Raw genomic sequence first — 25061 nt, forward strand, 5'->3', positions numbered from 1 at the left:
TAGATTGGATGCTATTTGTAATTTTTGTCTTCCGATGACTTGTGTATCGTTTTCCGTAATGACTATACTCATTTACATTTTCTCTAACTGTAAATAAGCATCTTTTTTTCTATCCTCTTCAATGTTTGTCATCAGTTACCTTTATTAATAATACCATTTTCATTAATAGAGCATTGTGATTTTAACTTTGGGTTTTTGTAGTGATTAGTGATGCTGAGCAGTTTTCATGTATCTATTTGCTATTTTCATTGGCTTTATTTATTTATTTATTTATTTATTTATTTGAGACAAGGCCAAGGTCTCACACTGTAGCTTAGGTTGGCCTTGAGCTTGAAGAAATCCTCCTGCTTCAACCTCTTGAGTGCTGGGATTACACCCATGCACCATCATGCCTGTCTGTGTTGTTTCTTGTGAGAAATGTTTCTTTAGGTTCATTGTCCTTTGTAAAATTGTATTGCTGTTATTTTCTGTGGAATTGTTTGAGTTCCTTATCTGGCTTGCAAATATTCTTTCCTTGTGTGTAGATTGTATCTGTTATATTCCCCCTGGTAGATGCTTATTATACAGAAGTTTTTAATTTTAATATAGTTCTTTTCTTGTCTGTTTGACTTGTGTCTATTGTTGTCTGTGCTCTTTAGGTCAAATCAAAGTTGTAGCCCAAATCAATGTCCTATAGTGTGTCCCCCTGCTTGTTGATAACAGTCTTAGAATTTAGGTGTAATGTTTAAGTCTTCTTGTTTAAGCCAGTTTGAGTTAAATTTTGGAAATGGTGAGATAAAGGTCCAGTTTCATTCCTTTCATATGAATATCCAATTCCTCCGACATCATTTATCCAACAGACTGTTTACCAGAATATGTACTTGACAGTTCTGTTAAACTTTAGATGACCATACATGCATGGGCTTGTCACCCCTGCATTCTTTATTCTGCCTTATTGGCCAGTGGTCTGTTTTTATGTTGGTACCATGCTGTTTTAATTATTAGCACTTTGTAATTTGAATTAGGGTGTGTCCTGCTTCCATCTTGTGTCGTGGCCTAATGATTGCCCCACCTATCCAGGGCTCTCTGTGCCCCAGCATGAACTTTAGGATTACTTTTTTTCTATTTATATGAAAAAATGACATTGGGATTTAGGCAGGGTTTATATTGAATCTGGAACACGGACTATCTTTCTATCTATGTGTCTCGTCACAATTTTTTTTACAACTTGTGTTGACAGGATTTTTTTTTTAAACATCCTCCGTGCTCACATTTGTTTCTACATGTTTTACTTTTTAATGCAGCTATTATTAATGAGGTTGTTCTTGATTTATTTATTTTTGTGGAGAGTTGCGTATTGGTATCTAGAAAATTGTTGTTGATATGTGCATGTTGGTTTTATACCCTCCAACTTTACTGTATTTATCACTTCTATCAGTCTTTGAATTATGTCACCAGCAAAAGTGACAATTTCTCCTTTTACTTTCCTACTAGACCCCTCCCCCCCATTGATCTGTCCTTGAACTTGAGAACCATATACCTCAGCCCTTTAAATGCCAGGATTACAAGTATGCACTGCCATACCCATTGCTTTTGTTAGTTCTTAAAACAAAAAACAAAAAACAAACAAACAAACTAAAAACCAGCTGGGTGGTGCTGCATGCTTTTGGTCCCAGCACTTGGGAGGCAGAAGGAAGTGGATCTCCATGAGTTTGAGGGCAGTCTGATCTACAGAGGGAGTTACAGGACAGCCAGGACTACACAGAACCCTGTCTTAAAACAAAACAAAACAAAAGCAAACAAATGAAATGACACTAAATTTTGTTAAATACTTTTTCAGCCACTACTGAACTGATTGTGTTGTTTTGTTTGTTTGTTTGTTTGTTTGTTTTTAGTCTTCCATGTAGAATTAGTTTCCATTTGGAATTGGAGGAACAAGAAAAAATTTTCAACTGTCAGGCTTCAAATACCATTGGTGTAGAGAGTCATGGGCTTGAGAGTAATTAGTAAATAGAGACAATTGAGTTGAGGTTATCATGAGCAATATTAATAAATTTTAAGCTGTATCTAGTATGTTGAATTGGTGTGAGTGTGAATTTGCAACTTTTTCCCTTTCCCTTTCATGTGAAGGCCAAGCCCTTGGTTTTTACATTTTAAGAAATTGTGGAAGGGGTGGAAGGGGAGACAAAAAAAAAAAAAAAAATCAAGAGAGGATGTACGTGACCCATGAGCCTAAATTATGTTTGACACTTAGCGGAAAACATTGCTGACTCTCCTTTACACCCTTAAGATCTCTACAAACTGTTACCAGCAGCTGCCACACTTACCACATCTTGAGTTTTTGCAGTTTTGGGGACTTCAGGGTTCCAACAGGGTACATGACGACACAGTACAAGCACAGAACACATGTGCCTAAATTAACACACAGAAAATGGGCACTAGGGGATAGCCCAGGGGTTGAGAAGTGACCTTCCTCCCCTGTCTCATGCTGGTGACACTTCTAGGGCTTAAACCTATTATTATGGGAGTATGTTCAATCTTCAGATGCACTGTTAGACAGTGTCATATTTGACATGGTTTTAAAGATTTGAACTTGTATCCTGGCACCAAGGAGCTGTCTTCTTTCTAATCTTAGATGCTGATAATTGGTTTTGTTTCTTTCTTGTCCTGGAGGCAGACCTTTTTTTTTTTCTCAAGTTTCTTTCTGTTCACTCACTCATTTTACTCACATGAAGGTAATACTCAAGAAGTGAAAACATATGGCCCTACCAACACCAGTGCACATCTCATAACAGAAATATTTATCATAGCCAGAAAAACAGAAACAACCCCAAATGTCTGTGAACTGATGAGCAGATAAACAAGTATGTATGTACATAAATGGAGTATTATTCTGCAATAAAAATGAAGTTCTGATATACCCTATAATGTGCATGCATTTTGGAAACATGTTCAGCAAAAGCTAAGCACAAAAGACTACATATTATAATCTACTTATTTGAAGATTTCACCCATCTATATATATATATATATATATTTCACACACACATATATACATATATACATATATATACATATATATACATATATATACATATATATATATATAGTATATCTTGATTATATTTACTTCACCTCTAGTTCTCCTGAGTACCCCAATGGGGGAGAGGCAAAGGAAGCTCCACCCTTGGCTGAGGAGCTCTTGGCAGTTTTTGGCAGCTGGGGAGAATCACTTTTCTTCTGAGGTGGGGGTATTTGGTCATTGGTCGGTTACCCATGCTCTAGTGGAGGGTCCCACACTCATGTGCTTATGGGCAGCACTAGTTAGACTAAGTTGATTAAATAAACAAAGTTTAAAATTCTTTAAAAACAGATTCCATTGATGAAAGACATTTATAATAGGAAGTCGTCGAGTGATTGCTTAGGGCTGCCGATGGAGTGGAGTGAGGCCCAGGACCAAGTTAGAGCCAGTCAGCACAGAGGCCTTATATGGTATGGTAATTTCTGTACAACTCTGAATATCCTCAAAACTGTTGACTTGTACACCTTAAGTGAGTGTACATCTCAGAGATGTTAATGTAATTCTGTCGTGGCTGGCATTTTCTAATGATGCTTGCTAACTCTGCCCTTTTGTTTTAATTTTTTTAAAGATTTTTTTCTATTTTTATTTATTATGTATTCAATGTTCTGTCTGCATGTATCCCTGCAGGCTAGAAGAGGGCACCAGATCTCATTATAGATGGTTGTGAGCCTCCATGTAGTTGCTGGGAATTGAACTCAGGACCCCTGGAAGAGCAGTCAGTGCTCTTAACCTCTGAGCCATTTCTCCAGCCCCCTAACTCTGCCCTTTTTATAAACTGCCATGATTAGAGTCTCTACATTGTATTTTGCCTTCTTAAACTAACATCTTCAGAAAGCAAGATTGACAGTCAAATTCCCTTTGACCCATTTGTTCTACTTACATAAGCTTATTAGACTTTGTATACTAGCAAGCAGGTAGAGGTTTGTAAGAATATGTATTGAGGCACTATGTGCAGTGACAAAGCATAATAGACAACTCAGACATTATCAGTAGGGAACATGTTAAGTTGAAAGTAAACCAGTGAGTATGAGATAACCCTCAAGATACTGAAGTTAAAGCTCGGTGGGAATGTTATGTGACTATTTGTATAAATGCTTGCATAGATAGAATAGTCTAGAAAGAGTCAGCAATAGTTACTACCTCTTTGAGAAGGTAAAATTTGAATGAGTCTTATAATACATGAGGGCTGGGGTTTTAAAATTATAACTATTTAATTTTCATAGCAGCATTATTTGCCAAAAAGTAGAAATAACATACCTGTCTATTAGCTGATGAATGGAGAAACAAAATGTGGTTTGTCTACACTTTTATTTATGTAGGGGTAACAATAATTTTAGAGTAGATAAGTTTTGTTTTGAGAAAATCTTAACTCAAGAAGGTGGTTAAATGTTCAGTATTTAAATCTTCCACAGTGAGTTTCTAGAAGGCGCTGGTGTGGGTACCTGTTTTGAACCCATTAGGATTCCTCCCCCTTCCACCCAGCCACTTATGGTGCCACAATTATGTGGTTCCACAAGTCATTTCAACAACTGTCTTCTGACCCAGCTGTGTGGTCACAGTGTATCTCCGGGGCAGGACTGTGGCTTGCAAGGGACGATATCCAACTGCCCACAATCATTTTAATGTCTCTTGTGAAATGATAAATGAAGTTTATGGTTATAATAAAAGCAAGCCAGTTTCCCCCAAGGTATAAGGAATGTGCAAATAAAATTCATGTTGTCAGATGTGACTGCTGTTTCTTTTTCTAACAACTCCTCCATTGAGGACTTCACAATAAAAACAAGACAAACAAAAACCCCAGCAGGGTGAGTTTTCAATGTAAGCATTTATTAGGGTTCAGCCCAATGAAGATGAATAAACATCAAATTTTTATGTGATGGCTGTTACTCTAGGGACTTATTTGGTTATCAGTATAACTGAAAAATTCCTACAGTTTTTGCACTTTTGTGATTTTCTTTGTACAATTTGCAAAATATTTGCTGTGGTTTTTCCTGGTGTCAGAAAGACCCTTAACAACTGCATAATTCCTGCTTCTTGTTTTTTTGGTGCGTCTGAGACTTGTGTCCTGATTACTGTCAGCCCTCCAGACTGCCCACACCTTTCACTGGGCGAGATTGCTGTCTGGGAGGATAAGGGGTGGCTGGGCACAGTATCAAGCAGTGTGCCCACTATGGTGTAGGTATCTCTGAAAGAGGTCAGTTCCTTCCACTGGGAAGTGGGGGCTTGTATAAATAGCTGGGCCTCTCCCTACGTCTGAATCTTTGATTCTCTGAAGCTAGAATATATCCATGTTCCTTCCCGTTGGTAGGTGGTTGTCTGTCCTTAGGACCATGCATTTTCTTCAGGGGTACCCCACGTTATTCATATTCCCATGCTTTCTACCCACTGACTCACAGTTGGAGGCTGCTCCCATTCAGTTTCTCCTCTTGCATGAAACGGCACCAAGCTTTAGGCAACAATGCCTTTGTTTTTGTATCTTGTGTGTCTCCTTGGAGATCCCGGAAGTATCCTTTTATAATACCGTTTAGCAGGGTCCCATTTATGAGTTGCTTAAGTCTAGATGGATGTTCATGATTGTTATTAGTGAGGTAAGCCCATTTATTTGAACTAATGCAGAGAAGTACCATGTGGCTCTTTGAGTCAGTCCTCCCAGGGTAGAGCTGAGGTAGCCGAGGCCCAGAGAGTTCATTGGCTGCTTCAGATTCCACAGTGACTAATTATGGGACAGAATCTATAATTTAGAATTCCAGGTTCAGAGTGTTTTCCATACACTGGCAGACTTAAAAGTTCAAAGACCTTGAACTCAGGGTAAATTAACAGTGAATCAGGAGAGGATTGCTGTACCTCTGGATAAAAAAAACAAAACAAAACAAACAAAAATGACCTAATTAAAATATCTCAGCAAAGAAATACTTTGGTAAACACAGTGGTAAGGTTTTAAAATTTTTTTTTCCCAACCTTAATTGCAATTAAAAGAAGTCACTAATCCCCCTTTAATATACTTGTGAGCCTAGTGAGCTTGTTGACATTACTTCCTGCCATGGCTTTTCTTTATGTTAAAGAAGATAGACAACACAAGACCACAGGCACCTGTGCTAGAACTGTAGAGCCTCTCACTTGGCTGTAGGTGAGCCAGAAGCCACATTTCCTAGGTAAAGGGCTGACCTGTTACTATTCCTAGTTGTGTGTACAACACGTGTTAGGAGAAGCAATTATTTTTAGCTGACTGACTATGACCAAGATTAATAGCTCCTGAGAGGGGTATAATGAAAGGCTGCCCCAACTGGCTTCTACATTTTTCTTTATTTTTCCTGCTCTCATCCCTGTCACTTTTAAGTACCAGCCGAATGTCATTCGGTGAGATTTGCTTCTTGGATGTGAAAGGCCACTCTTTCTTAATGATGGGTAGTGATTGGGCCTCAGGGCTGAGGAGTTTGGATAGTTGACAAGACCCAGAGGAGAATCTTCAGGTCTGTGGGAGTCACAGACCCAGGGTGTTTACTGAATGCAGGGGAAGAGCCATGACTATTCAGCCATTTAGTCTGGGTCACTGGGGTGTGCAACCTCCACTGTAATGTCCTTGTACCTCAATGGTTCTTGTGTTTGGAACACTTGTGTCTTATTCTGAACAGTTATTTAACTGAAATTTATAAACAATTTCTAGTTTTATAAAAGTTGTAAACCTCATTGTGGCAGACTGAAAATTAACTTCCAAACCATGTCTCACTTCTGTCTTGAACTTTTAAGGCATGTAACCTGGAAGTTCAGATTGCATTTGCCATTCTCCCTGAAGCCAGTTGTGACCATGTGACCAAGAGAAAAGGTTGCTGTGGTTGTTTCCAGGAATGCTCTTAAAGAGACAGCTGCTGTGCCTTTCTTTTTATCCTGCTTCCTGGCATGTTCTGCCTTTGGATCTTGAAAATGTAGACCAGTCCTTGGAGTAGCCACCTAGAAGGAGCAGCAGCTTCTAAGGCCTTCATGGGAGCCACCGACCAGGCTGGTTAAGCCAGTGCTATTTAGGATTTCTGTCATCTGCAGGGAAACCTAAACCTAAGTAATATAGCATCTGTCTTCATGGCACAAGAGGGAAAAGTAAGTCCCACATTCCTAGATTTCTATTTTCTATCCTAAAGAGTATCAGAATTCAAACTGACCCCTCTCCTACTCTCTCAGCGCCAACAGATTTTAAAAAGGTACAGAAAAGACAATGGAATGGTTAATTTAAGGAGTAAAGTCGGGGAGCTGTATTCCTAAGAGAGTCACATGGAATGGGACTAGCAAGAAGGATCATGAGCAATAACATAGCCTTTGGGAACAGTTAGGCCAGGGAGCCCTCACCACAGTTAAGTGCTGGGGCAGCAGCAGCTTCTTGATTGAGAGATGGCCATAGGGATTCAACTTCATCTGCTTTCTTAAGGCCTTGGGAGCTTTTTAAAACCTCTGGTTTCAAATGTCAAGTCTGTGCAGTGCCCTGGGTCCCTTGCAGAGTACTGCTGTTTCTGTTTGCCTGGCATGTGGTGTCTTTACTCTAGTACTGTGCTCAGTAGATAATAAGCATTGTTTTAGTTACAGTGGCTTGTAAATTATTATTAATAGCCTTTTAAAAGATGCTAAAATGTGTCATTATTTTCCTGAGTTAAAACTCGTGAAAAAGCAAACTGAGTGTTTGGCTGGCTGCACTCATTAGCATTTTTACAGTGAATGGAGAGAGGCATTGTGTCAAGTGTTTCTTCCCTTTAGCTTGAAGAATGAATGGCAGGCTTCCGTCTTTTGTTCACACCAGCAAGAGTTCATTCAGCTGGAAAGAGAACAGTGTCCTCTGTGTGAGCACTTGAATGCATTGTGGTCACACAGTAGTTGCTGTTTAATGACAATAAAATTGGGACCAAAGGAGATAAACATTTAAGGGATAAATGACAGGGCTGTTAATGTTAGTGTGAGAGCGAGTTGTTTAGCTAACAGGTGCATAAGCGGCAGGGAGGACTTTCAAGTCTGAAGCTGGATGAAATCTGTTCTTCCAGCCCTTCAGAATCCTTTTAAAAAGTACTTTAAAAATTGTTAAGCTAGGTCCTTTTCATGATCTAAAGTAGAAAGGCTTCGATCAAGTCAATGAATGTATATATACTGTGCTCATATGCCTACTGTAATTATTTGTGATGGAAATGCTTAAAATCTAGTCTTCTAGTAATTTTTAAGTATATCTACGTTGTATAGTAATTATCTGGAGACTTGTTAATGGCAGATCACTTTGTATTTAAAAATTAGTTTAAGCATATCTAAATTGTCTTTGGAAACTTCTAGAAATTTCCTTGGCCTATTTGCTAAACATAGTCATATGTGTATGTTATATATTTGTGAGCATTTAATAATATGCACATATGAATATCTATAGTATGTGTTTTTGTAAAATACATAGATATAGTTAAAGAACTTTTGGGACTTTCTAGAGCATTAAAATTCAGAATTTGGGCCTAGGCCTGGCCCAGGTGGACTTTGGGGAGCCCCTGTCGAGGGCCCTATCCTGCCTGGGGAGTGGAGGGTGGACGGGGTGGGAGGTAGGTGGAGGGTTGGGGGAAGGGGATGGAGAGGGAGAAGGGATTGACATGTGAAGCAAGCTTGTTCCTAATTTGAGCTAATAAAAAATTAATTACAAAAAAAAAGAAAAAAAATTCAGAATTTGATCCATAGAGTCCTTTCTTTCCATTTAAAAAATAGATTTATATATTTTATGTGTAAGAGTGTTTTACCTGTGTACCCTGTCCATATCTGTTGGCTTGGAGGTTGGAAGAGAGTGCATGATCCCCTGGAAGTGGAATTGCAGGAGGTTTATGAGCCACCTGTGGGTGGTGGGAACTGCTGAGCCTGGGTCCTCTCTAAGAGCAACAAGTGCTGTTAAGTGTTGAGCCAGCTGCCTGGCCCTGTGTTTTACCCTTTCTCATTACTGATTCAGGCTCTTTAGCCATTTTCCAGGATAGCAAAAAATAAATTAATTGGGACATATTTTACAATGTCCTTGCCTTTTATGTAGGTGCCTTTCATTCCGAAGCAGATCTTAAATATTTGCTGCCTATCAGTAAATGATAGATGATTACTCAATGTGAATCTTGGTCTCAGTTTAGGGGAGGCTTTTGGACTGAGCCTCAGGGCACAGAGTGTCACTGTTTCAGGAAATTGGAGTCCTCAGAAGAAGCTGAGAATGTAGTTTTTTCATTTTGAAAGCACCTTTTTAAAAAGGAGCTGTGTATTAATTTAGATTTAAAACCCACATGATCTTATTACACCAAGTCTGCAAGCTGCAAGGAGTGAAGCCTTTCTGTTTGAGCTAGTGCTATGGGCAGAGGGGAGGATATGATTGGATAGGGAAATGAATGGAATGGAGATGCCTGATGTGAAAGTCGCAAAGAATAAATAAAAAAGAAAGTTAAAAATGAATGGTTTCTCAAAAGTCAAAAATAAGGTAGCAGGAATAAAATTTTCATAAAAGTATAGGAAATACTAAAGATGTTTTCCTTGAAAATTTATGTGTGTCATAGGGTGGTAGGGTGCAAAAAATTAAAAGTGGGAAGAAATATAAGAAATTAAAGGATCCATCCACAGAGTCCAGTATTTGGGAGTAGGCATGAAGTTAACAAAGAGTGATAGAAGGTAACTTCTTGTACCAAAGGAGCTTGCTCAGTGCCTTCCAGGATGCCTGGAGATGACCCACTGAACTACTTAATCCTGGGATACTGGACAGAAAGAGAAGGTCCTAACTATCAACTACAGGCCTTATTTTTGCCCTTAGCTGGACTGGGTAGTATAGTGTCACAACTGGCCTCAGGCCACTCCTTCCAGATAGTTCAGCTCATGTTTTGCTTGGTCAAAGATTTGGCATTGGCATAGACTTAGGACAAAGAGAAAGGAAAGCTGAGCTTTGCTTGTGGGTTTCCACCCAGTCTCCCTGTTTTCAGCCCCACTCTAAGATGCATCTGCTTTTAGGAGTATGTGGCTCTTGTAAATTCTGCAGCTTTCAGGAGAAGGTGGCAAAGGTTGGGCTGCTTCTGTGTCTTTTTGCTTGTTCCAAGGAGTGGAGGGTCTTCAGCCTTTGCTGCTCTGTTAATTACCTTCACTTTGCCTCTTAACATGTACAGAGTCATGTCCCTCATCTGCTTCTAAACCGGCCTTGAGCTCACAAATATCTGCTTGCCTCTGTTGTTTTAATTTCTTTATAAGAGTATCATTAAGATTTGGAAAAGGAGTCAGGTACATGTTTTGATGTCATTATGTAAATAGAAGTTAATCTGTTGTGTTAATCATTAACTTGAGTATTGCTTTCTGTTACTAAGGTCCATTCGAAAGTTATAAGAAGTAAACCCAATTCATAAGTCATTTCTTCCTTCTAAAAGTCTCATTGCCCACTGCCACTCAGATTGGTTCAATTCCGTATTCTTGAAATGTTGTGGCCTGGATGTTGATTTAGTAATGGTTTCTATACTGTCTGGGGTCTTCTTTAAACACTTGATGTGTGCTTTTTTATCCAACAGTAGCCTTGTGACCACCAAGTGATATCTTAGTCTGCACTTGTGTCCCCTTGGCTCTTGATAGGTCTGAGTTCAGTGGATACTTGGTGACAAGTATACACCCATCATTGTATCCTTTGTTTTTATGTGTGCTTTGTGTGATTCTTTTCAGTATCTTTTTGGCCTGTCACTCAGAGTAGAAGAGAAAGTAAGGACAATGACTTTATTTTGGAGATAATATTTCTAAGTTTAACATGTCACTTTTTTCTTCAGTTACAGGAGTATTTTATTGAGATTGTGGGTGTATGTGTGTCAGTGGAAGCTTGACTACTAATTCTGAGGGATAGGTCCCAGGCTGGTGTTGTGATTTTACCTTCCTACATGGCCTGTTTCATAGTGGGTTCGCTTAATGACTTACCTTTTAGCAGACACCTCTGCTTATTTTAAGCTCTTGTCTCTTAGCACAGCATAGCTTCAGTTGTTCAGTGTGTGTTCTCTTGTATTAGTAACAATGCTGTCGTTTTCTCTAAAGTCACCATTTTATTAGAGAAATTCTTTAATAGCGCCACACATTCGACAGTTATGCATTCTGTGCGTACTTACCGACCCAGCACAGTGTTTAATGAATTATTGAACTTTGAAGAACCTTTGAGGAGCGGGGCTTTATGTGACTGAGCAGTAGACATGAGAACGCGCTATCCTCCAGAGCACTGAACAGACAGAGTGGAGGCTGGATCAGACAGTGTAAGCACTGAGTGAGTGATGGTGATACCATGAAATATTTACACCCCTGGAGCATGCCAACGGGGAGGAGAGTGTATGGGTTTTATCGTTTTGGGCTGAACCTGACACCTATAACCACTCTGTGATCTTAAAAGCAAAACAGAAAGAGTAAGAAAAAAAGACTGAGAGAGAAACGAAGGAAGGGAGGGTGGATGGAAGAAGAGAGGAGAGAATCTTGACTTGGTGATGCTTGTTGTTTGAGGCTCCTATCACAAAAGGAAAGAACCCTCTGTAGACAGTGATCTTCTTAAGGACTGAGTTCTGTGTGGTCCTGAAAAAGAGTCTACGAGCACCAGAAATGATTTTTCTTGCTGTTACAAGGTCCAAGTTTCAACTTAATCATTGTGTCATTAATGGGACTTAGAAGTTATCACCTTATTATCTGTGAAAACAGAGTTGAATAGCAAAGAAGTGGATCAGTATTATTTTCAAACAGAATATGAAGTGAATTTATCTCTTCACAGAATGTTATTTAAATTGGTTGGTGATGAATACCTTTATTAAGTTCTATGAGAAAATAGAACAATGAAAAAAATAACTGGATTACTTGGAAAGGTCTAGAAGATATGTATCAGATAATTTCTAACGTTTTCCAGTATAGAAAAAAAATCTGGGTGCATCTATGACCCCAGCAACTCTGGAGGTGGAGGCAGGAGTTCAAGGCCAGCATGGTCTACAAACCAAGCTCCTGTCTACCCCTCAAGTAAAAAGACTAAAATAAATGTGCTTGCCCAATTATTTTTGCCCCGTGTCTGATATTTTGAATGTAAAATTTTTTTGTAGTCTTAAGATGTCATGATGTTATGTGACTTATTAAAAATAATTATTGTAGGTGAGTAAAGATTGACAAGAGAAAAATTTGCTTCATTAAATTTTAACTTTACTCTTGATTTATTTAAAAAGCTCACAGATGAGAGGGTTTATTTTAACATAGTGATTCTGTGTTTGTTTTTTTTTTTTGGTCTTGTATTTATAAGGAGGTTCAGATTGGCCCCAGCCATTAGCCTTTGAGGATCATTTGGCTTTGGACCCCACTCTGAACACCTGGAAGTTTGACATGTGTTATGCTAAACTATGTTTATTTGCCCTTTGATAACACTGACCAAGTTGACAGAGCTTCTGACATTTGTTCAGGTAAGGTAGTAATGCTAGGATAGAAAATTCAATGCTACTGTCCTTTGCAACTGAATATTTTGCCAGTGGACAATAGAAAAAGGGGAATTTTGCAGGGAATTTGAATTTGTTCTGTAGAAACTTAATGCATATAGAAGTGGTTTGTAGTGTAGGGGCCCCTTAGTAAATGTGGTAAAGAACTACCTGGGACAGGATATATCAAATTTAAACAGTAAGAGCAGGACGTCATTTGTGTCTTCATTACCTTTGTTGCTAAGATGATATCTTGGAAAGAACTGGGATTCTAGGGTGTGAATGATGTGGATGGCAGTCCCATCTCTGACACTGTTTGATCTCTTCAATGTCTTGAATCTCATACCTAGAAATTGGGCTTATTTGAATTTACCCCTCAGGCTGTTAAAGCTTCTAAGTACTCAGCACCATGTGCAATATATGAGTGGATGTTAGCCCCCTACCCAACATGTACCTACCAGGTGGGTGGGTACCAATGCCTCACCCAGATATATGCAGATACAAGGCCCTTGCTGAATGTGGGATGGACATTAGCCCCTTACCTAGCCCTTTTCCTGTTCTTTTTCCTTTTCCTTTGAGCCAAACATGCTTTATCTAGGAGGTGGAGCTCTTAGATGTTCTTGATTGATGGAGGGGATGAGCCAGTAAACCAGAAAGACTCTGAGTACTGTGGACAATCTTGTGAGGAGATGAGAAGAGCTGTGTGTGTGATGGAGAGAGTGCAGGCAAGATGAGCCTAATCTACTCTTTGGGGGCAGATTTGGTGATGGTGTCTGGGAGACACCATCTGAACTTCCACTGTCAACACCAACTTCACAACATTGAAGTTGGGAGTGTCTAAAGAACTGAGACTTGATTTCTTCTTGACCTCTTACTGAAAATATTACTCTTTTGGAATGTTAAAAAGATTAAACCAATTTGGAGAAAACCAAAGGTCTCTCTGTGCTCAGCCTCTATCTCTGACTGAAGCACTTTGCTAGTGTGTTCAGCATGACTAATATCAATACCAGATTTCCATGTGTTACCCATGTATTTTTCCTTGTAAGAATTCTAGCAGAGGCCTGTGTGTGCTCACTGTGGTCCTGTTTTGGGGGTTTCTGTGGTAACAATATAGATCGGAGCCTCTTTTCTCCAAGCTAGCATCCTCCAAGCTAGAGGATGCAAGCCAGGAAACAGTGACCATTATAAAGGTAATGAAGTGACAGATGATTGGAGGGGTGGGGTTGCTTTAGTTAGAGTGATGTGAAACCCCAAATATGATAAGAACAGTTGTTCCAGCTGCAGGGACAAGGATCCATGGGTTGATAAGTTTATTCAAAAAGGAGGCAAAGGTGGTCAGTGGCCAGAATTTAAGGAGGAAGAGTCAAAGACAGATCTTAGAAGCACCCTTAGTCTGGGTGCTTTAGATTTAGCTTCTATTCCAACTCTGTGGAAAACCCCTGGAAGGTTTAAGGTGAAGGACATGTACACAGTGACCCATCTGCTTTGTTACATATAATTATATATATTATATATATATATATATATATATATATATATATATATATTACATAATACATATGTGAGGGTGAGAGTAGAATGAGGGAGGAAAGTCTTGCCAAGGATGTGCTGATGGCCAGGGATGTAACATGATTACAGAGATGGATGGAAGGGGAGAGACTTGGGATTTAATCTTGAGGCAAAGTTGATAGGATTTCTTGTGAGACTGAATGAGGAGGTTTGAGAGGCCAGAAGCACCAGAAGAGGCATCAGGATTTTAGTGACTAGATTGTAACCATTTATGGAAATCAGAAGACTGGGGAAGAACAGGGCTGTCCTTTGGACAGATACATGTCTGATACTCATTTGGCATCCAAGGGGCTATTAGGAAGCAGGAATCTGAAGATGAGGGCAGGAGGTCCAGCATGTAGCTGTTGGTTGAAAGCCTTGGGATATCTTCTTACAGACCATTGTTCTTTGGCTTGTAACAAACTTGGAGGTCTTAGATTTCCTCAACTATTGTGTGTGCCTTCACCTTCCCCTATCTCTGGCCCTACTGCCAGGCTTTCTCCATGCTCAACAAACACATTTCTTTCAGGCAAAAGCAAAAGATGACATACACCAGGAGCCAGATTGTCCATGACAGACTTGTAAGCAACAAGATAATCTTATTGTTCCTCCTGCTACTTAAAATAAAGGTAATATTGATTTTATAGTAGCAGTTCGAGTCCTAAGGCATCATATTGATTAAGCGTCTAGTGAGAATTTGTAGGGCAGCCTTCTGAGCTGCAGCCACAGGGCATCTCCCCACTGGGCCAGGCCTCTGTGCTGACCTTACTATTAGAAGTGTTTAGTCTAGGCTCTGGTCAGAGCATTTATTTTACCTGATGGATGGCTTAATCCAGCCCGTCACCTTAATCTGACCTTAAAGATGGGAACCCAATTCTTTTGTTCTTAGTGAATGTAGAGACTGATTTTGGCACTGTTTGGATCTGTGTTTGCAGCAGCAGGAGGCTTCATAGCTACTCTTCCACTGTTTAAACCTCTTAATGCTGTAATCTAGCTGAAGACCTTTGTTTTTCTTCCTTATAGTGTTTCTTTGGAGCAAGGCTTATTTTATAGATTACTTTTTTTTTTTTAGTAGGGGAAGGTACTTCTTTTAACACTGCCATTATTAAGCCCATGGGCCTCTTTAATTTTAATTTTCCATCAAGGAGAGTAATTTACTTGTGGTTTTTGTGACATGAAGCATTTAACATTCAAGTCAGGCTTCATAACATTTACAGACCTGGTTCTGAGGATATGTGGGATAATTTAATAGCAATTGAAGTAAATTGTTCATTCTTCTAAGTATAGAAAGAGTCCCTAGAAATGATCTAAAAATAGTATTTTTATGTAAAAAAGAGTTTTGCCTGTCTACTGTAATAAGATTCTTCTGTTCTCCTGTGTCTGGTAGTTCATGCTGGATTGTTCACAGGTTGATGTGGGCATCACACGAGTTACTACAGGCCAAGGAGCTTGACACAGTAAATGCTCAACTGATCTTTGGAGTTATTAACTGCTATGAGGTGATGTTAGCTACAGCTGCCTTTTATGTCGTCCCCATTACCCAGCCCAGGCCCAGGCACACAGGCTGCTATTTAGGTAGATACTCAGTGACTGATGGATACCGCTAGCATTCAGGATTTCCTTCCAACCTTGTAACATCAGAGCTTATTTTATGTCTTTTCTAAAATGCTCTAGGTACTTGACATCCTTTCATCCTTCATATGGTTACTCTCAAAAGGAGCGCACGTGAGTTTGGCTGTTTGCACATCTGCCTGCATTCTTTGTTCACTGCCAGAGAGAATACAAGTTTCAAACCTTTTCACAGTTAAAAGCTGATCAACCTAATGTTCCTAGCACAGCACCTGACATCGAAGCACTAACTGTGCCTGCCTACATCTCTGTTCTGCCCTTGAGGGGGTGTGCTGGGTTCGAGCTGTGGCTCTTTTGGAGGGAGGAGACAGGATGAGTGCTTCGTAGCCTAGCCAGTTGGTGTGTTGATAAAGCGATGGATAGGCTAAGTGTAAGTAGAAAAATAGCCACTATTAGGCTCGTGAGCAGTCATTTTAGGGGTGATTTGAGAGTTGTTTGAAATATGTACTTGATCTAGACTTGGGGCTGCTGCTGCTTATGATCTCAGATGTCTTGTCGATGTCAAAACTTGCCTTGTTTCTTTGTTTACTTTAAATCAGGAAAATGTTCATGAGCACGCTTGGATTCCTTCTCAAGTGTGCATTTGGTCTCATCACCCCTGGCTACCAGGAGTATGTGACTGTTTATTTTGGATGTCTTTTTTTTGATGTTCAGCTAATTTAACCCACAATAAAGTTAATCCTCACTACTTTGGAAAAGTAAAGACTTACATATTAGCTGTTTTCAGAGACATTTGCATTTCCCTGAAAGCAAGTGCATTGTTCACTGCTTTGGATCCACCTCCCCACATATGCAGTGGATGGCTTTTTGAAGTCAGGATTCAGAGCAAATCACAACTGTCCTGAGTTACTGAACTTCTCTTTAATGTTAGCTGTGGACATGCATATGTCAAACATGAGGAGGTGGGGTTGCAGTATATCCACTTATCTTGCCTTCTTGGGTGTGTGTTAGAGGGAGGGAGGGAAAGAGGAAGGAAAATAGAGGGAAGAAAGTGGGAGAGAGAGAGAGAGAGAGAGAGAGAGAGAGAGAGAGAGAGAGAGAGAGAGAGAGAGAGAGATGCTGTTGGAATTGGTATATTTACTTCACATAAAGTGCACTGATACCAGATACCAAGGCCAGAATAGAGCTTTGTGCTGTCTTTAGTTGTCGTTTCTAGCAGTAATTATCAATTGTGTAAGTTTTTTTTTTTTTTTTTTTGAGGAAACTGCTAATTGTTAATCCAGGCCACGTGTCTATAAAACACTTTAGGAACTGTGTCTAGTCCTGATTTATGTTACTAGTTCAGGAAGGTTACTGTTGTAAAAAAACAAACAAACAAACAAAAAAAAAACACTATCAAAATCCTATGTGGTGTCTTGAATGTGACTTTCCATTTCTTGCTTATGTAGCCAGGTGGTAGGACACTTGGTTCCATGCATTCCATTAGCTGGGGAAGTTAGCTTAGGAGCCCTGGCAGGCACATCAAGGCTGAGAAAGTCATCTCAGGTTATCCCCACCTAAGCCAGTGTGAGGAAGAGAACAGCCAGGGATGTGTTTAGGATGTTTAGGAGTGTTTTCTGAGCCAGGCCTGGAAGTGGTACTCATCACTTGTGTTCACATACCTCTGGCCAGAGCTGGACAGGACCTACTCTCCTCAGTCTGTTCCTCAGATCTAGAAGAATGGAGAACAACATTGTTTCCAGACTCCAAACTGAAGCTGCACAATTGAATAATTGTTCCATTGGCTGTTTATAATAATATTTAACCTTAACAGCAGCTTCCAAAGATGAAATAGATTTTATGCAAAAAAATGTGACTGTATTTGAAAATAATTTTTAAGTTGGGTTTTTAAATTTCGAAGAGTTCCCAGTATGCCTAGGAATTTCTGAGAAAATCATTAAGGTTTTTTCAAGACCAAGTAAGTTTTAAAGTAAAATGATAAAAAAAAAAAATGTGCTCACATTCTTAAATTGTAAGGAAGCGTTAATGGGAAATGTGGGCGCAATTTAATCTGTTTATTCTGCTGGTGATTTGGGCCTTCAGAAGTGGCAGGATGTGGTTTGCTAACAAAGGCCTCAAACAGCCCTGTTTGTGGGCCTTGGTCACATTTTGCATTTTGAGCTTTTAGATGTTTTTCTCCCTTACATTCCTCCCTTTTATTCCTTTATTTTCTGATAAAATATTTGCGGCAGTGAAACCTAAGAACAGGAATCACACTGCATTAATGACACAGGTGTGTGATCTGTGAATTCAGTGCCAGGCAGGAAAGGTACCTTGTGTGTCTGTTCTTTTCCCGTGTGTGTGTGTGTGTGTGTGTGTGTGTGTGTGTGTGTGTGTGTATGTACTTGTATGTGATCATGCATGTGGAGATCTGAGGTTGACATCAGTGACATCAGCGATGATTTTGGATTACTCTTCATTGAGTCAGTGTGTCTCAATCAACTCCATATAGCTGCTCTGGTCTTGCTAGCCAGCTTGTTCTGGGGGAATCCCTGTCTCCCAAGTTTTGAGGCTGGAATTACATGTGGGCACCCATCCTCTCTTGGCATTGATGTGGATTCTGGGAATTGAACTCTGTTCCCCCGGATGCACTTAACCATGGAGCCATCTCCCCAGCCCTTACTCTGTGGTCACATTCCTGGCTCTCACTCTTTCACTGCCTCTTGGATGGTGGCTTTCTTTCCCTAACTTCTTCCTGTCTCTTTAAGTGAGTGAGGCTTTTCCAAATGGCTGTTTGGGAGATGTAGTTTGAGAAGCCCCTTTAGTGATGCATCAGCTCAGCAGCATCATTTACAGTAACCCCAAAGAAGGGAAACTCCAAGTGTAATTAAATGACGACTAGATAAAAATGTGGCATATTCATACAGTGGAGTGCTATTTGGCAATCCCAACTAGTGAAACACTGGTACATACTACAATTAGATGGGTGAACCTTGAGACCATAAGCTAAGTTAAAGAAGCCAGTGACAAAGGCCCACATGTTACATGATTCCATGTGTAGGACAGGCAAACCCATGGAGATAGGAGGTAGTTAACGGTTGCCAAGAGTAGGAGAGAGAAAGGTGGGGAAGGGTGGGAGGGGGTAATGAAAATGGTCTGAAATTAATGGTGATGACTGAACTATCCTGTGACTGTGCCATCTGACTTGTACACTTTGGAAGGGTCAATTGTATGATGTGAGCATTGTAACTCAAAAGTGCCCCGACCTAGCTTTCTCTCTGATCCACCCGCCTCACCACCTCTTTGACTTGTCTCTTTCCATGCTCCTCTTGCTCCTGATCCACTCTGGTCCTGCAACGGGGCAAACGCTCCCTGTCTCAGTGTGCTCTCCTGTGCTTCTCTCACATTCAGTGTCTGCACACGCCGCCGTCTCTGCTTTCTCCTGGTCTCTATTCTCAGGAGACTTGGGCCGGCTTCCCTGAGAACAGCTCTTCTGCCTCACTGCTGGAGTCTCTGGCCCCCTGCCCTACTTTAGTTATCTCTGTATTTCCTCCCAGTCTCTGCTACACACCTGCATTCCTGCTTGTTTTTTGTCTGTCCTCCTGGGTGCAGGAAGCAGTGGCCTTGCTGTGTGGACCCGTTCTCTTTTGTGAAACTGTGACAGGAAAAAGAAGGGCATCGTCCTGGCGCCAGTGCCATTGCTACATCCATAGTGTTTTTGAGGCATAGCCTACATCGATGTTGTGTATCTGATGAGTATCTACCCAGTGCCAGGTTAGGAGCCAGCACCCTGGAAACTGTGAGAAAAGTAGTTCTCCAGGATTGCATAATCCTGTATTGTTCTAACTCTGTAGATAACTAGGTTTTCCTCCTTCAGAAAACCTTTTACATTCTTTCAGATGAGCTGCTTTTTATATTTGTATGTTGGATCTGAACCATCAGCTCTACTCAGTCATAACTAAGCTCTCCTCTGCTAATGTCCCTCCTTCCATGGAACATTTAATTTTGAAGGGGGCTTTCTGCTAGAAACTTCTTGGCAGGATATAATATGTGTCTGGAAAATGGCTGAATACTTTGGGCCTTTATTTTGATTTTGGAGCTTGTTTTGAGACATCCATACTTAGGAAGGCTGAGGTAGAAAAAACAGGAAAGAAAAAAATATGTATGTGTGCTTTCAAAAACAAACAGTTTAAGGAGCTTTTGGTGTGATCATCCATCCATTCACTCATTCTTTATAGTGCAGAAGATTTAAATTGGGATTCTCATACATTCTAAGCCTGCTTTCTATCACTAAGCTACACCCAGCCCCTCCAAATGTGATTTCTTTTGGCTTCTTTATCCCATTTCCTTATTCCAGCCAAACAGCGAATTGCCTTGAATGCTGCACTTTAAAATGTAACGGCCACTAGGTGGCGGTGCAGCACTGCTCTCCATCAGCCGAGCCCCAGAACACTTACTTTGCTCCAGCTGACTGGATTTCTGGGTGTCAGGGAAATTGTTTTATTGGTAATGGGCATAGTGTAATATATTCTTCTCCACCCAATGCAGCTATTTAATGCCCTGAAACATGCCCCTCTGTGGCCATGGCCTGTTAACTATGCTTATTTGGTGTAATAATTAGCAGAATTTCTCACTAACAGGGGTACTTACCAACACCTCACACCTCCGCTGTGTTTTGGTACGTGATGGATTGTACATTCTCAGAAAAAGTTGGGAAGGTCAAAGGTTAACCTGCATCTAACAGGGCTACTTTCTGCACATTTGTCCAGGATAGGTTTATATTAACTTGCTTCTGAGCCTCTTCAAACTGGAGTTGTGTGGAATACAAACATTTCTGAGCTTTTATGTAAGGGCTCAGTGAAGGTTTGTAAACATAACACTGTTAATTTTCTACCCTGTAGAATGATAGAAAAATAAATGACTAGCTGCCTGCATTGGATGACACTTGCTACCCAGAACTGTGTGTGTTGGAAGGGTGCAAGCATCCACAGTGCCTGGCACAGGCTCCACATCTTAGGTTAAAATAGAAAAGAGAAGTTACACATGGAGTTTTAATATTTTCCATGGCTGTAAGTTAGGCTCCATTTAATTCTTTGTGGTTTTACAAGCCCTGCTCGGCTCCTACTATTTCTATGCCAACAATTTTATCATTTACAGAGCATGATCAGAATTAAGTGACAGAAGACCAAACAGGATAAAGCTAAGTTGAAAGTAAGAAATGCTCTGGTTGGGCCATTAGCTTATCCTCCGTGACCTTAGGCAGCCTGTTTACCATATTGTGCTTTGATTCTCCCATTTCTTACGGTTGGCACAATGCCCTCTGCTCTCCTGAATCTGGAGAAAATGAAATGAGAACTCTTCACAGTACTTTCGTTTGTATTTATTTTCCTAGTCCCGAATAAAAGCAAGGTGTGCTTATAATTCCTTCAGACAACTAAGGAGGCTCCTATGTTGACTCCAAGAGGAATTGTAGGAATTTTAAAGGAAAGATTATTACAGTCTGAAGTCTCTCAGACTTTTCCACTCATGCTGGGAATAAATATATTATAATTTGCCCTGGCTGCCCTTGACCTTACTCTGTAGACCAGGCTGACCTGGAACTCAATAAGATCTGCCTGCCTCTGGCTCCTGAGTGCTGGGATTAAAGGCGTGCGCCACCACTGCCTGCCTCACTTGGGCTGACGGCTTTCTTTCTGAGTTCTAGCCCCATACTTTTAAACACCTACCATTTTGCAGCTTCTGCCTCTGCTCACGTCCGTGTGTGCACCGATGGTGTATGTGTGCATTTAATTTCAAGAGACGGCAATGCGGCTGGTTTCTGTATAGGAGCCTCCAGAGGAGCAGAGAAATGAGCTCAGGCCGAGCCTCTAGAGCTGGGCTTCTGAAGCAGTGTTACCGGCAGGGAGCCCCACATCTGCCACATGTGGGCAGGATGGGAATCAGGAAGCCATCATTAGAATGGTCCATTTGTGAGGACAGACAGCTGTAGCTGCAGCCAGAGGCAGCCAGGAATGAGGATGGTGCCACCATGACAACTGGTGTTTAAAAGGTATGAGTTAGTGGCCATTTCCTGGACTTTTGCTGAAAATTCAGTGTTTGCACAACCTCTGCAGGAAAACCCAAACCTCAAGACACTTGTTTCCTTTCTGTCTTCTGAGTCTCTCATATCAGGCCATGGGCTTGCTGGGGCCTAACACTCTTCTAGAGCCTTGGCTGCAGATTGGCCCAAACCATATTTTCCAGCACAGCAAATAACTTAGCAAGTGCTCTAAATGTGGGTCAGTGGCATTTACTTCCTTGTTTCATGCATGGCCCCAGCAGCCTCTGTGGGCACTGTGTTCACTGCCATTTTCTCTGGTTCCTGGAGCTCTAGTTTGGTTTCCATCCTTGGTTCAGGCCCAGCCCATGCCTTCCTGGCCTTTCCCAGTAGTTTCCTTTTCTGGCCCTCTGACCTCCAGTCTTGGTTCCTTTGAACTCAACCATATTATAAATTGATTAGAGTTTAAAACACAGGACAACAAAATTACACACACGCACACTCACACGCACATGCACACACACGCACACCCCTATGCCTTCCCTGTGTTCCTGTTCAAAAGCCCTTTGTGGCTGCTTATTACATTCAGGATGGAATCCAGACTACTCAGCCAGACTCTCTGGACCTTCCATAATCAGGGCACAGCCTATCATCTCGCCTTATCTTCCACTCTCCCCTGCTGAAAGCGAGTGTTAGCCAAAGGTCTAATCACTGACTCTTGATCAGCAGCTTTGATTACTGACTTGTTAGCGTCGCTGCCCTTATTACCTGGCAATCTCAGTTTTCGGCTTTCTTCTTCTCATCACTTTGGCACATAGTTTTTCCCTCCTTTGTTCAGACTTCTTACAGCACTATTTGCTAAGGCGTTTTTATTTTATTACCTGCATTGTTAGTTTTCTTTTCCCCTGTTTTTCATGTAGGCAGTATAAATATTTGTTATGGATTGATTGATTTGTTGATTCTACATGGCTTTGACATCTACTTGCTTGGGAAAGGGGGTTGGTGGAGGGTCAGTGTGGGGCTGAGGCAGAAGCCTGTCTCTGTGACTTTGTCCTTTACATTTCTAGTGAAAGGACAAATTAACTATTTGCTTTGAGCAAACTAATGCAGTGTTTTGTGGATTTAGTGTTTGAAAAGGACCCTGGGAGGGAAAGCCTGGGAGTTGAGCTCTTACCCCTGTTTGCTGGGCTGGATGAGCTCCACTCTACCACAGCCTTGCAGTTTGCTTAAGTGCTGTTGTGAAATCACGGTGGGATTGATGATAGCTTGCCAGAGAGGAGGAGGAAGAAAGGGTCTGTGTAAATCAGACATGCAAATTAGCCCGGCCCATAGGCTTTAACAAATTACACAATAACTCCCAAGAAATTAATTTTCTTTTCTTTTTTTGGGTTTGTTTCTTCAGGACAACAGGTGTGTGTGTGTGTGTGTGTGTGTGTGTGTGTGTGTGTGTGTGTGTGATTTGTTTGTGAGTTCATTGTGCATGTGTACAAGTATGCATGTATATGTTCGTGCATGTGCTTTGTGTCTGTGTGTGTGTGTGTGTGTGTGTGTGTGTGTGTGTGTGTGTGTGTGTGTGTGTGTGAAAGCAGCTATTAGTATATTTGCTTTAGACTAGGAGTTCTCAAAGTTTTTGTCTTCCCAGCCCTTTTGTACTGATGTTTACTGAGACTCCCCAACCCTCTTGTTTATGTGGAGGCTTGTCTACTGGCAGTTACTGTGTTTGGAACCAAGCAGAAGAATTACAAAACAACTTTATTCATTTAATTATAGCAGAGACTGTGACTTTCTTATGAACAGTAACTCCTCCAATACAAAAATTATCAAAAAAAGGAATGATGTTTTTTACATACTGGCACATCTAATTTTATACATAGTTGCTGTAATGTGTTGTTTTGATTGAAGCATTTGAACAAAATCCAGTCTCCCTCAGTTATTAAAGAGGGCAATACTTGAGTGTGGTTCTTAGTGTTAAAAGTTTACATTCTTCCTTGATTTGTACTGAAACTTGACAAGGGGCAGTGTATTTTTATTTTATTTATTATTTTTACAATGGCAGTTTTTAAAATTAACAAATAATAATTGTGTATATGGAATGCATTGTGCTGTTATATCTGGTGCATGCCTGTATTGTGGGATGGTTAAGTGAAGCTAATTAGCATATCCATCACTTGCTTATCATTTAGAACTGGTCTTTTAATGACTTAGACATTGTACACTGGTATGAACTACAGTGCCCAGGACTCACTCTCCTGTCCACCCAGATTTAGTGACTGACTACCACATCTTCATTTCACCCCAAGCCTGCAGCATCTGCAGACTGCTCTTCCACTGTGTTTCTATGGGTTGGACTCCAAGTGTCCCCATGGAGATCATGCATTCTTTTCAGCCACAAAGTAAAACAAGCAAATACTAATATTATGAGAATACTGTTATTGATTATGTGGATCTTTTGCCAAGCCACCAGACTAGAGACCAGTTGGAAAGATTTCAACAGTCAATGTTCAGAGAGGAAGAAGAATTTTAGTGCTTATTTCTTCACGGCTAATTTCTTTTTGTTCCTGGAGCTTAGCCTGAATGAAGCCAACAAGAGAAAATTTCTTTCCTCTTCTTCCCTTTCTTAGTCTAGGATTGGAATTCCTAGCTTTATCTACCATTTTTAATTTAATCTTAAGGATGTACTTATTTTTATTTTATGTGTAGGTATATGGCTGTGTACTACCTAGGTGCAGTGCCCACAGAGCAGAAGAGTTACAGAGGGTTGTGAGCTATAACGTGGGTGCCGAGAACTGAACCCAGGTCCTCCAAAAGAGCAGGGAGCACTAACAGCTGAACCATCTCTCCACCCTGATTTTTTTGTGTTAAAAAACAAAGGGAGAGTCTTTGTTTTGTTTTTCTAAATCTGCCTTTGGTGATGATAATAGCCTAAGTAGCCAGGATGGTGGCGGTTGTTATTGTTTGTTAGAAGATTGTGAACATCAACTGCTGATCCCATGACTATCCCACCCCAGGGACCAGCTGTGGGGACTTTTGTAAGAAAGGCCTTGTCCAGAGCAAGCCCTGTTTTGGGCAGCAAGCACACTTTCTTTCCATCATTGTCCCAGTGCAAGTCTTTGTGTGTGTTTTGCTAGTGTATGGATTCGCTTCTGCCCAGCAGTCTCGGATCCTTGAACACTGTCAGAGCTTCATGGAGCAGCTTCCTTTGCTGCTGGAGTCGACTCCAGACGCGAGGCAGCAATTAAGCGATCATGTAATAGAAGACTCCCAATTTGCCAGTTTCTTTTTTTAACTTCTTGGGTGGTTGGGGCACATCATTGAAACAATTACTACATTTACTCAAGAGTTTGTCCTTTCTATTAAAAAAGATTCCAGCCAAGTGCCTTAAGGTAAGCGGAGAGGATTGTGTAACAGAGGCTCCTGCAAACTGGTCTTGATTGTTCAA

At 40.7% G+C, this 25061-nt stretch overlaps 1 protein-coding gene across 6 annotated transcripts in view; it reads left to right on the forward strand.

Moving 5' to 3' along the window:
- Positions 1-25061, forward strand: part of Fto (FTO alpha-ketoglutarate dependent dioxygenase) — a 359300-nt gene that overhangs the window by 45685 nt on the left and 288554 nt on the right. For 4 of the 6 annotated variants that reach the window (XM_027405588.2, XM_027405586.2, XM_035442582.1 and 1 more), the window contains exon 2: positions 15712-15762. The exons of the other annotated variants lie outside the window; for them this stretch is intronic. In XM_027405588.2, the coding sequence (XP_027261389.1) occupies positions 15712-15762 (51 nt within the window). The remainder of the gene's footprint in view (positions 1-15711; positions 15763-25061) is intronic. 6 annotated transcript variants of the gene reach the window in all.

The sequence above is a fragment of the Cricetulus griseus genome, chromosome 3, assembly GCF_003668045.3.
Source record: "Cricetulus griseus strain 17A/GY chromosome 3, alternate assembly CriGri-PICRH-1.0, whole genome shotgun sequence".
Taxonomy (NCBI): domain Eukaryota; kingdom Metazoa; phylum Chordata; class Mammalia; order Rodentia; family Cricetidae; genus Cricetulus; species Cricetulus griseus.